Raw genomic sequence first — 17,889 nt, 5'->3', positions numbered from 1 at the left:
AGAAAATTTTTACAGATCAAATAAAAAATTTTAAGAAACAAGAATTCTCTTTCCTATCTTAATTCTCGTATTTTCTAGCCTTATTTGGAGCATTTTATTTTGGGAGATATTTACAGTTTGTTCTCACACAAATCTTAATATTTCCACTCACATGGCAAGACGCTAAATTAACATTGCAACCCACACACACAGGCAAGTGACACTTTATCTACCTGTAGACACTATTAATTTTATTGCTGCAACTTCTCATGTGGAAGCATTTTGAGGGGAAAGCAGATCAAAAAAAAGGGCAGTTGATCCAGAATAAAAACATCCAAGATACAAAATTATCCTATCATGCCTCTAAGTTGCTCCATGAGGACAAATGCTAAGATTTTTCTGTAACTATCACAATCAGGCACTGTGCACTCATGGTTACATTTTCTTTATGCATCTTCTGACTGACATCGGTAACCATCTCTTCAAAATGTTCAATCTTGTTAGAAGGGACAAACTGCAGCTACCTCCACATTCAATCACAAGCATCTCCAGGGATATTTAATGCTTACCAATGACACTGTTTGCTAATTGATTTGATGTTGCAGTCTTGCTTGTATCCAAGCAGTTAGAGAAAAAGTGAACAGTCTATTTTGTTTCACTTGTTTCTGGCTGTACACTGAATACAATCTGATTCTCTATACATAACAGAGAGAAACACTTCCTCATGAGAAGTTTAAGTATAGATAGAACAGCAGTCTTACAGAGAAGCTGCAAGCTATACGAAAGTATTGATGGGGCTGACTCAAACACCAACTGATACATAACAGAGTAGGAACAGCAGCTGGTAAGTTTCCATACTAAACATGATGTTGTATGAAGTCTGAATACTTAAAAAGCTTTAGAAAACACGCAAAAATGTTCGGATAGGAATTCTGTAAAAGATGGATGACCAACTTAAGTAGCCAGGAAGAAGCAAGTAAAAAGTTTACTTTAAATACCATATTTTTTTACCCTAGTTTCTTAAGATGCAAGGCTATGCAATCACATCATCTGTCCCTCCCAAAATTAAAATCCATTTGCAAGTCTCATCCAAATCTAGCAAATAAATAGAGGTCTAAAATATTTTCCTGGTGCATGAGTATCAAAGGCTAGACAGACCCAATGATCTGTTCTGCACAGACTGCTGGTAGCCAAAACAACCACAGCAGGTACTGTCTCCTACCAGGCTGATGGACATGGAGAGCACTCCATGGAGGCAAGGGAAGGAGATGGTGGCAGCGCAGGTGGGTGGCAGCATTGAGGCACTGAGCCTGGCAGAGATGAAGACAAGGATACAGGGATAACTGGAGGCACGTAACAAGTCCGGAGATGCTTTCCTTCAAGTGCCATTCTTAATGGAACAACCACCTGCTTGGAACTGAACATTTCAAGACTGAAGAAAAAAAAATAAGAAAAGCAACCGAATGACAGAAGGATACGAATGAAAGATTCGACTGTTTAGCTGGAAGCACTGTTAGAAATAAAAAAATTGAAGAATGAAGTGAGAAATCCAAGTAAAGAGACAGAGCAAAGGTGGAAGAAACGAGAGCGAGCCCCTGCTAAGTATGATATTCGATTACAAGACAGATCGCTTTTCTCAACTTGCTGAGATCGCTCAGAAAAACAAAACACACTCGCTACATGAATCCCTCAAGTAATTCGTAACAGAGCAGTAAAAGTGGGATTAAGCTGCACTGCTTACTCCCCCTATACTAGCCTGCCACACCAAGGAGGAGGGTCCCTAGCCGCGGCCTCCAGCGAGCTCAGGGGGCAACGGCCGCGACGCGCCTCGCGCCAACGGCCGCGACCCGCGCGCGGCGCCCCGAGCCCCCCCCCCCCCCGCCCCGCAGCAGCGGCCAGCGCGGGCCGCCGCGGGGGCCCAGGCGGCGGCACCCCGCGGGGCCTCGCACTAACAGCTCCGCTCCAACTCTACGGCGCGGGGACGCGTCCCCGCCGGAGCTCCGCGCTCCGCCCGCCCCGCCCCGCTCCCCCTCGGCACCCGGGACTCCGCGCCGCCGCTCACCAGCTGCTTGAGGTCCTCCTCGGAGAGCCCGGCGTAGCGGTACCGCTGCTGCTCGAACTCGTACCGCGTCGTCTTGGCCACCACGGCCACCCGCGCCGGCCGGAACCCGCCGCCCGCCGCCGCCGCCGCGCCGAGCCCGCCGTAGCCGCGTCGCCTCGACGCGCACGGCCCGACCGTCGCCGCCGTCGCCCGGCCGCCGCCCTCCCGCCCGCGGGAGGCGGAGAGGCGCCGCCGGGCGCCGCCGAGCAGCAGCAGCCCCGGGAGGACGGAGAAAGCCCCCGTGGCCCGCTGGCATAGCAGCAGGGAACGGCGGGCGGCCGCCCGGCTGAGAAAGCAGAAGTAGCCGTAGAGGAAGCCGCGAGAGGAGGACATAGCCCGGGCTCGCTCGGCCCCCAGGCCGGGAGCCTGCGGCCCGCAAGCGGGAGCCGCGAGGGCGCAGCGCTGCCCGGCGGCGGCCGCGCCCGCACTGAGGCTGCTCCCGCGCGGGCAGCGCTGGGCACACGCGGCACGCCCACCCCTTCGCCGCGCGCAGGCGCCGCCCTCGACCAATGCGGAAGGGCGCCGTGACACACCCACCCCGCGGCGGAGCCGCGCGCGGCGCGCGTGCACGCGCGGCGGAGAGCGGCGGGCGGCGCGGCGCGGAGCGCCGCGCGCGCATGCGCCCTTCCCGCTTACGCTCCCGGGGTGGGCAAAGGGAGAAAAGAGCGCGCGGCGTGGCGAGTCCTGCTCACGTGCGGCAGAGGCTGCGCATGCGCTCGGCTCCCCGCCTGCCCGGCCGGAGGTTTCAGCCGTTCCGCCGGGCGGGGCGCGAGGCGCCGCGCCGCGCTGCCGGCCCAACGGCCGTTGCGGGCGGTTGGGCGCCTGTGCTCGGCGCGCGGCGGGCTCTCTGCTGGCCGCCGGGGGATCGTCGCTGCTCTCCCCTCACGTCCTGCCGCGCAGCCCCTTCCTTTTATAACAGTTCGTGAAATAAAGGCGGCTACTTCCTCTGTTCCAACTCACGGACGCAGGACTTAGTACTAAACAGGCTCGTGAAATCCGGAGGCGGACCTCAGTGAGATTCCCTACTCTAAAGCTGCATTGCTTGTGGTGTTACATACCTGATTTGGAAAGTTGAATAAGCAGCAGGTTCTCTGTTTAAAAAAGAGCTAAGTATCTAGTGAGGATCTCATCAGAAAATCATTTTTGAAAAGTCCAGCTCTTACCCTGACTGTTCAGTCTTTATTACATTTATCGCACTGCCTGAGGAAGCAGAGGCAACGTGGTGAAAGCAAAGGCTTGGGGAAAACAGCGTTGAAGCAGCGCTGTGAATACATATGAGTGGGGCAACTCTGCATTTTGCAAGCCTCGGGGAAAAGCTGCATTTATAAATCATGAGCTACTTTTGCTGTTTAATACTGTAAGCAAGCTATTTGGAAATACTGATGGGTTTTAAATAGCTGTCTTTTCAGGTATTATCAAAAATGTACTTCAAAAATGTATTTCTACACTGAATGCTTCATTTACTTATATTTTTCTAATTACTCTTGTGCCTGTTCTTTCCTTGGAGGAAGTTACCATCTGAGCTGCTGTAGAGAGATAGTGAAGAATCCCCTTTTTAGCTGTCAGTGCAGTAGCCTACTACAATACTTTTTTACATACAAGGGTCAGGAGATCAGACTAGCTAAAGCCATTCAGCCATATGCTATTGCAGTGCTATAACAATACAGAACAAAAGCTCCATCCAGTCTTTACTGATAGGTGGGAGCTTTTCTATCTACTGATTAGCCTAGCCTTGATGGAAACTACCATAAAACAGACCAGATAGTAATTAAACATAACTAATTCCCTTGCTAACCAAAAAATATCTTGTGCTGTATAACCATTAACTTTTACATTGTACAAAGCAGTAAATAATACCAGATCACAGAGACCAAAAGGATAGAAGATTTTGAAAAGGTAAGACAATTTATGGCTCTATTCTGAAGGGTATCTATTTTATAACCTATTTGACAATTGAATTACTCCTCTATGATGCTGTGATTCTGTGCTTCACAAGTTACGTAGGTATATTTAACTGTTTCGATCTTTGCAAAACAAATCAACTTTAACCACTATTGCAGGTTTGAATATGAAGCCTTATTGTACTCTGAGGCCATGCCATTATCATCTAATAGTCTTTCGAATTAATAAGCATAAAATATGAAAAATATCTGAAAATGTAAATTTAAAACAGCGTATCTTCAGGTTCTGGAAGCAGAGCTGAGACTCAAACCATCAAGTGATTGATCCAAGATCCAAAAAGGAAGTCTCTAACAGGTTAGTTGAAGAGTAGCACTCAGATCTTCTGATATCCCATTCTGTATTTGGAAAAAGATCCAAACTTTCTATAACACATAGATAGAACAGATGTTGTGGAATCTTACAGATTGTGTCTTACTTTGTAGGTGAGCAGTGGCTAATACTACTTTCAAAATTTTCAATAAACTTACCAGCCTCTCCCTTACTACACCCTTTACTTTGAGCATACACTTGGATTTATGTGAATAAGACCCAAGTATCTGTCAAATGATACAGTTAGTCATTTCAAAATATGTTCATAGACTGACATATATGATGCCACATATCCATGCCACATTTTAAATCACTTCAGAGCAATACACCCAGTGCCTTAAAGGACAGATTTCTTCATGTGGAATTAATAAGTGTAAGCCTGGTATTCTTACGATATGAATACAGGGCAGGGATGAATTCTCACAGTAGTAACTGTTTAACCGTTGGCTGCCTGCAATCAAATTTATCAAAGGGACAGAGAACTCAAAGCTTGTTAAACTCCTTATGAAAAAAGACACCTCACTAGCACTTGCAGCTTCAGTGTAACATCCAGTTTAGACACCAAGGAATTAATAGATGAGGTAAATGTCAAGACATAATCCTATAGAAAATCAAGCAGCCTTAGTTCTATGTTCATCAAACTACATAATGGACTTTAAAACAAAAACCTATATAATAATCTTAAAATGATCTTTTTGAAACAGTGTAACTGGAATCATTTTTATGTAGAAACTAAATTATTCCTAAACCACTGCACTAGCTGCAAAACTCCAGCAGTGGAAGACTGTACCATAAACATTCTTCAAACATAGCCTCTTTAATGCAACAGAATTTGCACATTGGTTCTACTGCAATTACAGTCTAGGACAACTGTTCATTTCTACAGAAGTTACATTCTCCTATTAAAGTCTATGAGTAATGACATCTTGTTGTTACTTAATTAATAACCATTTATACAATTAACTTATCCAATCATTTATGATCTCTAGAGTTTCTTAATACGTGTTTAACTCCTACTGATATCTGAAAATGATAATGTTATCTTTATATTGAAGATGATAACGCTATCAGTGTTGGTTGCATTCACAGAAGAAGGGGTAAACAGGCCGTCTAGGTAACGTTTTACGAAACTGAGTCCTCAGATTGTGAACCCAACTGACCACAGTTGTTAATTCTGCTTATTCAGAGGAAAACTCCAGACGGACTCCTAGAGAAAACAACACTTGTTCAACGCATCAGACTCTTACAATCCTGGTAGATTAATTAGCAGTTACATTCTTATTGAATTCCTGAGGCCAAATTCTATGCATGTGTGCTCGCATTTTGCTTGCAATATAGGTACTCTCAGCAGTGATTATGTTGTTGGTTCCTGTAACTTGCTTTATAAATTCCCCAAAAGAGCAGGATGTTTCAGAACAGTAACAATAAATGCAGTTATTTTTATGAATGCAAATTATTATTTTTCCATAAAACTTAAGGGCAAGCTTTCTTGTCCACACTTTCACTAGGATATGTATTAACAAAAATTTACTTGTCTGCTTTTCTTCTTTCTTGTGTATGCAAAATAAACTACATCATCCATGAAGCAGACTAACAGAACAGACTTCAGCATTTCAGAAGCAATTTGAATATGCTGAAATAGCTACAGACACACAGTTTCCTAAAAATGAATTTAATGCTTCTGAATATGACTCTGGAATCTAAACTCCACTTTTTAGACAGACAAGTGCTATAGGAAAGGCTTTAAATGTTTATTGCATATTTTCCTGCCAGGGCGCCCCAGGGTTAAGTCTTCTAAAAACATCTCTTACAGAAAAAAGTATGCTATTTCCATCCCAATCTATTTTTTACAGTCTGTCTGTAGCACTAGAAGTAATAGCAAATGCGCAGTTTTCCCTGTGCTGATTCATTCACTAGAGGCATTACTGAACTCTAACTGTGATTTAGAGGTCATTAAAGATCACAACATTAAAAAAGTCACAAGATTTAGGAAGAGATACAAAAATTTTTGAAATAAACACTTCCTGACCATAGAATAATGAATTTAGGTTATCATCTCATCCAAATATTTTTTGTCAGAAACTCATAATGTCAGCTATCTGCAAATATATATCCTTTTATTAGGAATTGTTAATTCTGGCTTCTTTTGAAAACTACTCCCCTAGTAATATCTATGACTTTCTGATCCTTCATGCTCATATATACAAGTGAATCACAGGGATTTGACAGAAATTTTGATGCAGAAGGTATGTTCTGTAAATAAAATGGCCTTTTGAAAAAAAGTAGAACAGGTTACTCCATGAACAGCAAAACTAATGATATCTAGTTTCATATGGATTTGAGCCACGTCCCTACTGTACTTCCCAGTAAAGTAATTCCAGTAATTCACAGTAATTCCAGCTATCTATCCTGCCATGTTTTTCCTGTGTCCTCCTTCCCAGCAAATGTTGCAACTGGTTCATCCATATCCACATCCTCATCCACAAAAGCCTCAAAGTACTGAGTTTACTCTGAAGCTCTTTCCTCAAAGGACACCCTCATCTGAGTTGTGTCTCCCAACAATTACAAATTTTCATGAACTTTAAGAAATTATTTTTGCACTGTCTCTTGTCAAATATTTGTCTCTGATCAAATTTGTCTGAAACCAAACAGTGGGCGCAGCTTGCGTCAGACAGATACAGGGACAGAGTAAACAATTGTTTAGATCTTGTTTTCTTAGGAAAAACGGGCTAGAAATACTGCAGCATGAGAGGAACTGCTTGTAGAAAACTACAGCTGGGACACAATATAAGACACCTAATTAGACTGAAAGGCATGGGAAAATGGTTTATTTTGGGGACACAGTAATGCTTTGTTGCTGTGGCTGTCATAAAATGACAAACTTTACATTAGCAAAACCAACTTAATATATTACGTATTAGCACACCTTCAGTTTTGAAAACAATGATTTTTAGTGCAATGAGACTAAATAGAATAAATATTAGAATTTCAAGAGTAAAAATTTGTAACATAAATATGTCTGCACATCTATGTATTTATATGGCCTCTATTACCACAGTATCCAAACTCGTCAAAATAATTAAAATAGTTAAACATCTCTTTTCCTCCTCAGCTTTTGGGAGATACAGCTTCATTTTTAAATGTGTATGTGTACATAAACATTTTTTTTGCATGTATATATAGTGATCTTGGGAAAAGTCAACTCAAAGTTTTTGTTTTTTCTGATGAGCATAAGCCTCGTTACATATGTTGTGATAGCAAATTCCGAAGTTTAGGTCTTGCATCTGCCAAAGCTCTGTCTCTTCTCTGAAACTCCTTCATTTGGCAAGGATTTTACAGCTGTAGTGGGATACCATGACAGTCTCTCAGACACTTGGGCCCGTTTTCATGGGCTTTGATTATCAGGGCAGACTTTGAAATCAAACTCTGCATTCAGGGCATAACCAGCTGAGGTCCAGGGCAAAGTTCTCACCATGACCTGTTGCTAAATACATAGGGCTGCCGTGTTTTACAACTGTTGGAAGTTTTTATAACATAGAGTTTTGTTCCCAAGTCTGAGTTGCTGCAATGAAATATGGAGGTCAGTGATACAAACATAGCTGTGGTCATCAGGAGTGAGACTGATAGGAAAGGACACTATGTACAGCTAGTCATGGAAAGTACATTTTTGTTATCATGGCTATTTGAATATCAGTAAACTGAAGAGTCACAGCATCCCAGTGCTGTATACCAGCTTAAGTATTTGAGACAGATGTTCTCTTGTGAAACACTTCCTTTTTCCTGTAGGCAAAACCCCAGACCCACTTAGGCTCACTGTCATCTGGATGCTAAATCAATGTCAGACAAGTGCTAGTTTAGGCAGGCTGTTTAAGATTCAGCATAATCCAGATGCTAATTTTGGCAGGCCATTGAAAATTCAGAAGGAATCTGGAATTCTTCCAACTTTATATATATGTTCAGATGGGAAAACTAAATTTTGATTTTACTCTTCAAGCCTGGCTTTTAAGGTTCAGAAATTATTACAGCTACCTTAATGAAGAAATCTTCAGATATTCTAGAATATTTTTTCATCTCTGAGAATGACAAGAAAATAGTATTTGGTAACCAACAATATAAAAAGTAGCGGAGGGTTGCAGGAGAATGAAAACAGACATTTTCTTAAAGTGAAGAGCATTAAATGGTGTCTCTGTATTGTGCATGGGGTTATGAAGGATCTGATACTTTGTTAGCTCACAGGTATCACTGAGGAGAATTGATTTTTCTAATTCTTCATAGGAATGATTACACAATGAACAGTAGCTTGTGGAATTACTTTTACAAATTGATTGGGTCTTTGGCACTGTTGGTATTATTGCACATATTAGGGCACGTAACAGCTTCGCCTTGTTACAAGAGATGATGCTGTTTAGGGATATTGACAATTAAAAAAAGATCTGAAGTAATCTTTCACGTATTTAAGAAATTTTTATGGAGCTCTCCAGTCATATCATATGTGCACTTATTTGTATATATCAAATGGACAATTAACAGTGCAAGTGCTTGTTTTGTGCAAGCAAAGAAGGTGTTCATGAGTGCAAACGGATACACTTTTAGATTTTAAAGCTCAAATGCTCCATAGAACTTCTAGCTTTCAGTTCTTAATGCTAAATTCTCTTGCAGCTTGAGGGTGTAAAAGCAGATCTTGGTTCTTTGCCCTTTAACAAAATTTCATACCTGGAGTCTACACCTCCATATATTTTCACAATAAAAAACTTGCTTGATTATGAAGGCTTGTTACTACAGACCTTGTTCATGCTAAACTGCCATTGACAGTTCTTATGTGTACTGATGAATGCTGCCACACAATTTTAAATGTGTTCAGTGAAGCCCAATTTAAAGTCTTCAAAATGTATGTTTTAAATAACAGATCAAAAAAACAAATATATATTCAGGTATACTATTATTCATGGTTATATCACTTTATCCATCAATATGATGAATGAACATTGATTCAGTTTTAAATTCCTTACTTTAATAATGCCTATAAATATATTTAACTCTATAACCCAAAGCCTTTGTAACATTTCTTGAATACTGGAAACCATCCTGTCAGTCTCATCTCAGTGCAAAGCATGCTAACTGGAATCCTTAAAGTGCATCTTAGGTTCTTTTCCAATGTGTTAAACTTAAGCTGTCCTAAAATTAACTTTTGCTTGAAAGTCATGAAGTAAAATATCTGATTTCCTCTCTTCAGGGACTGATGAACCAGCTTAGAGATTTCAGGAAGATGAGCTCCCAGCTGCACTGTTGTAACCTCTGGTAGCTGTCATGAGCAGACTACAGGCTGCCTGCGGTTCCATCTAGAATGATCTGAAACAGAATTTTAAAAAACCTTGCTTATTTGAGTGTATTCCCATTTTCAAACAAATTGGCATTTCATAACACCAAAGTAGCAGGTTAAAGTTTGGATATGATCAATTCCTGGTTTAGATAAATATCTAACTAGATAACGCACCATTATACACAAACATTTGAGCATATGAATAGTGAATGAGGTTTGTGCCTTTCCATGTCAATAGAGTGAGATACATAAGCACTTGAGGATTTAGTTGCCTAGATAGGACAATGTGTCTGGGACCCAAACCATAAAAGGAGCATTGTCTTAAGAATTTGGTATGTTTTTGTCACATCATATCACATTTAGGTGCTCAGTAAGTTGTGAAAAATCCAACATACCTTTAAATAACTCACTGGCCATGATAAAGTACCAATATATACTTGTGGTGGGTAATCTATATCTATGAATAACCTGGATAAAGTAGATGTGTCTGACTAATGTCAGACACATCATGTCACTGTATCTCAGTATCTGCCTAAAAATTGCTGCTACCGTCTGGCCACATCTAAACACTAGAAGTTTTTAGATCTTTTACAGGTGAACTGAAAAGACTTTCAATTGCCATAACACTAAATCTGATTTTTCCTCATCTCTTTCCAGCAATGCTGGGTATTTACGCCAACCAGGGTGTTGCCTTTTCTGCTCTGTTTTAGATGTTGCTGATATCCACTGCAAAGAAAACAGAACCCTGAACTCCACGTTTGGCAAAACAAATTATTTCCTGCTCTGCTTTTTTAATCCCTGGCAATTCTGTGTGTGATAGAGTTATGATTTGGAATCTTAACTTTAAAACTGGGTAAGAATTTAAATAAAAGAGTAATTGATAAAGAATGTCAAAAGAAGGTACCAGTTTTTCAGGAGCTTCTACAGTATTTCTGAACAGTAGTTCCTTTTAAGAACTTTAAAACTATTCTACTTAAAAGCAAAACAAGCTTGCTCTCAGATTTTTTTTCAAGCTTGATAAACATCAGGATATGACAAAGAGTCCCAGCGAGGCCAACATGGGAGCTACATGTAGAGCAGATTAGGAAATTTCCCATTGTTCTCTGTAAGAAAACGAAAATTGCACTTCTGTGATGTGATATCGTCTGGCTCTCAACACCAGTAGTCTCAAAAATCCATGCAATTCTTGGTGGATCCACATAGGACACACTATCTCTCCACTCAGTGTGGGTTTTTCTTTTTTGTTTTTTTTTTTTTTTTTTTTTTTACGTTTATGGCTATGTGTAGGTAGGCTGCTTCAGACTGCCTGATCCTAGACACTAGCACCTTAGAATTCAGCCTCATAATTCCCCAAAGGAAACTCCATGCCAGAAAAGAGAGAACATCTACATCATGATCCTTCAATCAGAATTAAGTCAGAAGAAGATTTAAGAGTAAGTTGATGGTGAGGTGTAATGGAAGACTGACATAGTGCATAACACATTTGTTTGCCTAGTCACAACTGTCATCCTCATCTCTCTCATATACCTTTCCCAGCCTCTCTGTTCTCCTTCAGGGATACAAATCCTCATAAATGAATTTCTGTAAGATCAGAGAAAAGTGAAAATGATGGAAATCACAGGAATCATCCTGTGTATAGCGCAGTGCTATGCTAGTACTGATAATTCATGCTACCTTCTGAAAAAAAGGCCTTATAGGTCTCAGAATATCAGTTCTTTATAAAGACGGATGAGGTTACACCTTAAAGACCTTCTACTATTTCTGATGACCATCACAGAAACAGCATCTGTTTCTAAATGCAAAGAAAATGCATCATTTTGGAGAAAGAACAGAATCTCCTTAATGGCTATGAAGAAAACATGAAAAAAATCTCTTAGAAGTGTCAGAAGCAAGAGAGAATATTTTCAAAGACATACTAGTGACTTATTAGTCAAAGTGCTGGATTCAGATCCCTACTACCTATGGCAAGCTTAGATGCTATGGTTCTAAATCACAGATCCATGTTCTGGCAGGATGATTTTTTGAGCCTGACATAGGTACCTCACTTTTGTGTGCTGACAGTGAAAAGAGGTATGCACTCTGCAAGGGTAATACAGTGTCTAACTTAGAGAACTGTCTATCCAATAACCATATATTGAATTTAGGTATATTAATAGGGCAACTCAGTACTCCCACAGGCTGAATTTATAGCTGCCTATAGTCAAGATGTTTAAGAAAGAGGTGGCACGAGAGTATGTCTGCTCAGGTACCTGATACAGGTCTGCCAGCATATAGAAAAATCCTTAATGGATGGTAGAGATCTATTAGTGAAGGAGGAGGAGGAAGTAACAGGCTGTACGTTATCTTGTTGTGGAACACCTCTAAGACACAGACGTGTTTGGTGGTCTTTATCCACAGGGCTGAGATTCAAGTTGTTGTGTAACAGGAAACTGTTCTACTAGATCTACTGGGCTCTTCTATTTGCCTGGCTAAGGGAAATTCTCCATTCTATCCATTGACGCAGGTGCTCCATGCAGCACAGAACGTAAGATTTACATTCTCTCCCAAGGAGACCAAAAACAGAAAGGAAGAGTCACCCTTTTGTATGAGGTCAATGGCATTTCCCTCAGAAGGGAGTATGCTAGCCCCAAGCATCCACACATTGCCAAATCAGCATTTTTCATAATTTTATTTGTTATTTAGTCAGAAATTTGTCATAACAAATTCTCCAGGTAGTCTTTCCTCATCTAGATATTATAAAGACAATTAGGAAGGAAACACAACATTTAGCAGAGCAATAGATAATGAATGAAGCAAATGGAAGAAGAGATTTGCCTAACTTTGTTCAATCTAGATGTTTGCTGTCTAGTCTAAATTCATCTTCTCAGCTCACTTTGTAGTGGGAAAAGACAAACACTTCCAGAGAATCCACTCTTGAAACCCATTTAAAGATGGATGAATTGCTCTGTTTCTCTTCACTTAAATTTGTAGAACAATTTGGTGATGAGAGTATCCAATCTGATATTCATTACAAAAAATACAATTAGAGCATATTTCTGCATTTTACCTCATTCCATTCTACCCATTTTGTCTCAAAGAAACAATGACAGGTCTCCCTGTTCTTGATAAACAATTTCCTTCTTCTTAATCTTAACTAACATAGTAAAATATGATCTGATGAAAATATCAGATACCTACACTTAATACACCTTGTGTAAATATATGTACCTTATGACAATAATGTCTTCATTTGAAAATGAAATAATTCAGCTAAGACTTTCAAAAATATTGGAATAGATGTCTGTCTTGAATCCTGCAAGATGGTAGAAATACCTCTACCATATTATACAGCACCCAAGTATTAACATCTTGTGGATATTAGAGTGAAAAATTTTGTGTAAAAAAAAAAATCTCACAAATATTTTTTAAGTATATATGGAATCATGTTAATGTTCATAACCACTTCATTGCTTATTATATATACCATCCTTGTTTTTCTCTTCAGTTTCTTGGACTAAAGATTCTTCTGATCTTTTGGGTTTGTCTTTTACACTGTCATGAAAAACTGGCCTAGCATAATTTAGGGAACTATGTTAGTTTCTAGCAATGTTTCTAGTAAAATGTTTTCATGTAAAATGTTTCTAGTAATGAAACAGTCATTGAGAATTTACTCCTCTTAACATTTATAGTAGTTTAAAGGAGAGGTAACTTCCTGAACTCAGTGGAACATTAGAAAAAATAAGAAGGTTTATTTATACACATCCTTCAATGAAAATTGAAGTGCAGATGATTTTCAGCAGCACCTATTAAGATTAAATGTTCTTAAATATGCAGGATCAGATCTCTTGCATCCAACTGTATATGTCTATGCTGATATTTAAAATTGACCTCATCCTGTCCAAACCCAAGAGATACCTTTCTCTGTCTGTTTTGGAAATGGGAGTTCAATGGACAGGCACACTGTAAGATGCGAATGTCTGGCACATGAAGTGGGACATAGATACCAGTAACTGATACTATGCAAAATTAAAACCACATGGGTCTAAGAATAACAGAAGAGATCAAGATAAAGCAGGAAATGTTAGAGATCACCCAAAAAGCACTTGAAAAGGAATGTTAGAACTCCTGTAAGTAACTGTTTGGACGTAAATGAAAGACAGAAACTTAAACTAATGGGTCAGGAAAAATCAGCACCTGACATGCGTATCTCAGAATCTGTTTGCTGGCTGCCATCTGAATATCTGTATCAGAAGTCTCACAAATCAAAATAAATATTTAACTTGTAAATTTGTGCTCCTACACTGCTTGAACATTCCCTTTCACCTCATTTTTTTTCTGGAAGAACAAAGAGTTCTTATCATCAATAATTTTGGAAGGTAATCAAGCAACATCCAGAGTTTTCAAGTTACCAGAAACTCTTTGTAAAAGTCAATAGAGACTATTTAGGATTTGCAGAGGGAATGTTTGACTATTAGGGAGTAATTTTGGGAATTCTCAGAGCTAACAATTTTCCCATTTGATGCACAGAAAAAAAGGTATTTGTGAGAAAATGTTGTATAAAAGCATCGTGCTTTGTTTAGAGAATGGAATGCCACTGAAACAAAGTTAAACAACAACTGATCACGGGAACAAGTACTGTAAACTAACAGTTTTGCCAAAAGGAGAAAAAAGCTTGTTTGTTTTCTTAAGTAAACAGTCACTCATAGCTGTTACTTATACATGACTTGATTCTTGTCGAATAGTTGCTGAAGAGTTCAGAATATAAACTCAGTATGTTACTGAGTTGAAGAGGGAATTTATGCAGTAAGCATCAACTGCCTTAGTTCCTCTATGAGGAAAGAAAATGTAACTGGCAACTCCTCTTCTCCCACTAACAATTTTTTTACAAGTCAGTGAATTCACCCTGAAGTGTGTCGTGCCTTCTGCTAAGTCAGAAGATAGAAACACTTTTAACTTTCACAAGCACATTATACATGAAGGCATTAACAACTGCTTTAGCACTGCTGTGAATGGATTCAGCTTTCACTTATTCAGGTAATAATTGCCATCTCAACACCTCCAGTCACTTTTACTGAACTGTACCAAAGAAGCCTTTAGGTAAAGCTTGGCAATATTAAAATTTCTTAACCCTCATTCAGTCTTTTGTCAAGAGTATTCCAGTGCTATACACATGAGTAGATACTTGATCTAGCAGAACTTCACATTGTTGACAATAGTCAACCAAAATGCCAACAGAAATTATCTTTATCTGTGTTGAAGAGAGCATCTGTGACAGAATTTTTGATTAAAATTATAGTCAGCATTAAAAAAGTGAAATTTTCATTGCTTTAAAGAAAAAAAAACATCAAAGGACCACAGCATTTAAAGGAAAGTTTGTGCTTACCAGATCCACTGCTGCTTGCTTGAGTTACTTTTTCATCATCTTCATCATCACTATCACAGTTTAATGGATGAAAAGCTATTTCTGATTCTGTGTCTACTTGATTAGCATCTGATTCTTGCTCAGTAAAGCTTCGCAATGCCACAAGGCGGTGATGTATTGCTGCATACAGGTATCCAGCATCTTTTGAACTTGCCTGCAGAAAATAAAATGCCTAGAGTCAAAACTAAACTAAACAAAACTAACTATTTTGCAGTTGATCACAGAAAAGCAGACTCAAAAGTTTTCAAAAGTAATGAAAGAGCTCTAAATATTTTGCACTTTTTAATCAAAGCAATGTATGTAAGATTCACATCTAAGTTTCAGAAAATAAATTTGAATTCAAAAAATGACAAATTTCTTTAAGTGGTCTGAGTTTTACAATATACTAACATGAAGCTGTTGACTGTTTTCTTTATAGATATAAGAAACACAAGCTTCAAAACAATTATTTCTCCTGGAGAATGGCTCAGTTTGTACTGAGTAATTTATATTTCCTGAATGTGGTTCTAGAAGTAATAAAGCATTGAAATATTAATGCATGTATTTGAATTTCTGCTCACAGAGTAAATAAGAATTAAAATGTAACTACAGAAAGTTTATTCTTGGTTATAAAAATTAAAGATGCCATGAACTCTGCTGCTAAAGCTGATTCGAAGTTGGGCATCATCAAGAAGGAAGGGTATTGAGAACACAACAGGCCAACATTTTGCTAAACATAAAACCTTAGAGCACCCACGTCTTGAGTACTTTGTTCAGTACTGGTAATCACATCTCAAGGATGTAACAGAATTAAGGAATAGAGAAGGGCATCTAAAATGATCAAGGGGATGGAGCAGTTCCTTATGAAAAGAGGCTAAAAAGGTTGAGAGTCTTCAGTCTGAGAAGAAGGCTGAGAAGTGTATAACCAAGGTTTACAAATCAAAAATTGGGGATAAACTGGACATGGAATGGTTGGTCATCAAACCACACAATATAAGGATGAGGGGACACTTTGTGCAATTACTAGGGGATCAGGGTAAAACATAAAAGTACCTCAGTATATAGTGAGTAATGAACTTCTGAAACTTACTGCCTCAGGAGGTTGTCAGGCAGACAGTAGAAACTACAAATAGTAGGCTAAAATAAAATAATAAAGGCTAAAAATGGATTAGATTAATTCAGGGGCAATCATTTCATAAACAGATACAAAACGAAAAAAGTAAGGATGCATGCTCTCACCCCCCAATACAACAATTATAGATGCTGGGGGAATATAAAAGGTAAACACTACCGAAGGCGGCTACGCTTGCTTGCACTTCCGAAGTAGGTCTGCACTTCGGCACTGTAAGAATACTGGGCTAGACAGACAGTTGCTTTGATCCAATAGGATTCTTAGGAAGCAGAGCATTTGCTAGAGAGTAACTGAATGCTTATGCTCTTCTGTGGCCCAATTCTCTACTTTTGTGCATCATGTAGAGTTATTTCTATCTGGTTTGGATTGGAATAACTGTTTTCAATGTGTAATGGTGAAAAAGCTGCACAAATTGCAAAGCAGCAGCAGTCCAGGGTTGTCACCTCTGCTACTCAGAATTGCAGCAGCTAACAACAGTTCTCTTCCTACAGTCAAAGAAAGCAATTCAGAGCGTTCAAGTGTCTTAACAGCAAACACCACTCTCAGTGGACAAATCTGAGCTCTCCAGACAACTCAACTTTTCAAAAAACGTAGGATGCTACTCAGTCCAATCAGTTCTATCTGTTGTTTTCAGCTTATTCATTCAGGGATCAACTGTCAACTTTAATCTAATATAAACTCAGGCTGCTGCTAAAAGAGCTGGACTTACCTCCATAACCTTACCAACTCCTCATTTCTACCCTCTCCATTGTGCCAGTACCACAATTAGTGTGGTTACATGGCAAATCAAAAATTAAGCCTAAAACCAGATGTAGAAAAAAAAAGAAAAAGAAAGAATCCAACCAGGTTAGTCCTCTGATCTGTCTCTTATAGCTGTAAAAATTCCAGTACCACCGGAGGGGAGGAGGAAGAAACAAGCATATGAGCAAAGGGGGCAGGGTCAGCACTCTGCTCAAGGCTAGGTAAGTGCCACAGGCCCAACTTAACGGAGTCTTGTGGACTGTGATTTGTATTCAACATAATATACCTATGCTCCCTTGCTCATGGCAAGTCTTTGAATAATATCCCTGATCAAAATGTCTTGATCATTCACATTAAAAAGGGTTAACAAAGTTAAATCTGCTGATCCCTTGGAAGGAGTGGGTTCCACTGACTGCTAGACCAGCAGGACATACATGCCAAGGCTTTGGTGATGCCTGCTGGTTGATCATGTTGCCTTCCATGCACAAAGGTCTCGGTGTTAGCTGGATTGGGTACCACCTGCAGCAACAGATCCCAGAAGCTCCAGTGATGATTACAGAAGTAGCTTCCTGCTCCCTTCACCACTCTCATACAGCTGCCATGTATCTTGGTTTCCCAAGATACGTGCTTTTTTACTGTCCAGGAGTGCCAGGACAGAATTTGAGGTATGTTTATATAGTTTATAATGTTTATAATTGCTCTGTATGCTAGAGCAATTTCTAATGCTAATATGGAGAGCAACTGCACAGCACAGGCACAGTGCCTTTTGGGAAGTGGCAGATTTACAGTGCTTACATGTATAAAGCATGGTGTTTTGCACGTGGACAAAGTCCAACACCTCCTCTAAGTGGTGATTTACCATTCTTGTCCATAGGCTGAACCCTTCCTAGCTAGGATTTGGTGGAGAACCTCCAGACTCACATGGATGCTCTCACTTCCCAGTTCAGGACCTCAATCCTTTATGC

General features: G+C 39.8%; 2 protein-coding genes across 2 annotated transcripts in view; both read right to left on the bottom strand.

Annotated features, from left to right (window-relative positions):
* Positions 1-2,509, bottom strand: part of NADK2 (NAD kinase 2, mitochondrial) — a 36,671-nt gene extending 34,162 nt beyond the window's left edge. Inside the window, exon 1 of the mRNA XM_062599278.1 lies at positions 2,042-2,509. Within this exon, the coding sequence (XP_062455262.1) occupies positions 2,042-2,413 (372 nt within the window). The 5' untranslated portion in view covers positions 2,414-2,509. The remainder of the gene's footprint in view (positions 1-2,041) is intronic.
* A 4,653-nt stretch (positions 2,510-7,162) lies between these two features.
* RANBP3L (RAN binding protein 3 like) overlaps positions 7,163-17,889 on the bottom strand; it is a gene marked incomplete at its 5' end in the record, with an annotated part of 35,106 nt that continues 24,379 nt past the window's right edge. The window contains 2 exons of the mRNA XM_062600507.1: positions 7,163-9,700; positions 15,034-15,226. Of these exons, the coding sequence (XP_062456491.1) occupies positions 9,657-9,700; positions 15,034-15,226 (237 nt within the window). The remainder of the gene's footprint in view (positions 9,701-15,033; positions 15,227-17,889) is intronic.

The sequence above is a fragment of the Rhea pennata genome, chromosome Z (genome assembly GCF_028389875.1).
Source record: "Rhea pennata isolate bPtePen1 chromosome Z, bPtePen1.pri, whole genome shotgun sequence".
Taxonomy (NCBI): Eukaryota; Metazoa; Chordata; class Aves; order Rheiformes; family Rheidae; genus Rhea; species Rhea pennata.
This window is presented reverse-complemented; position numbering and strand designations above follow the sequence as displayed.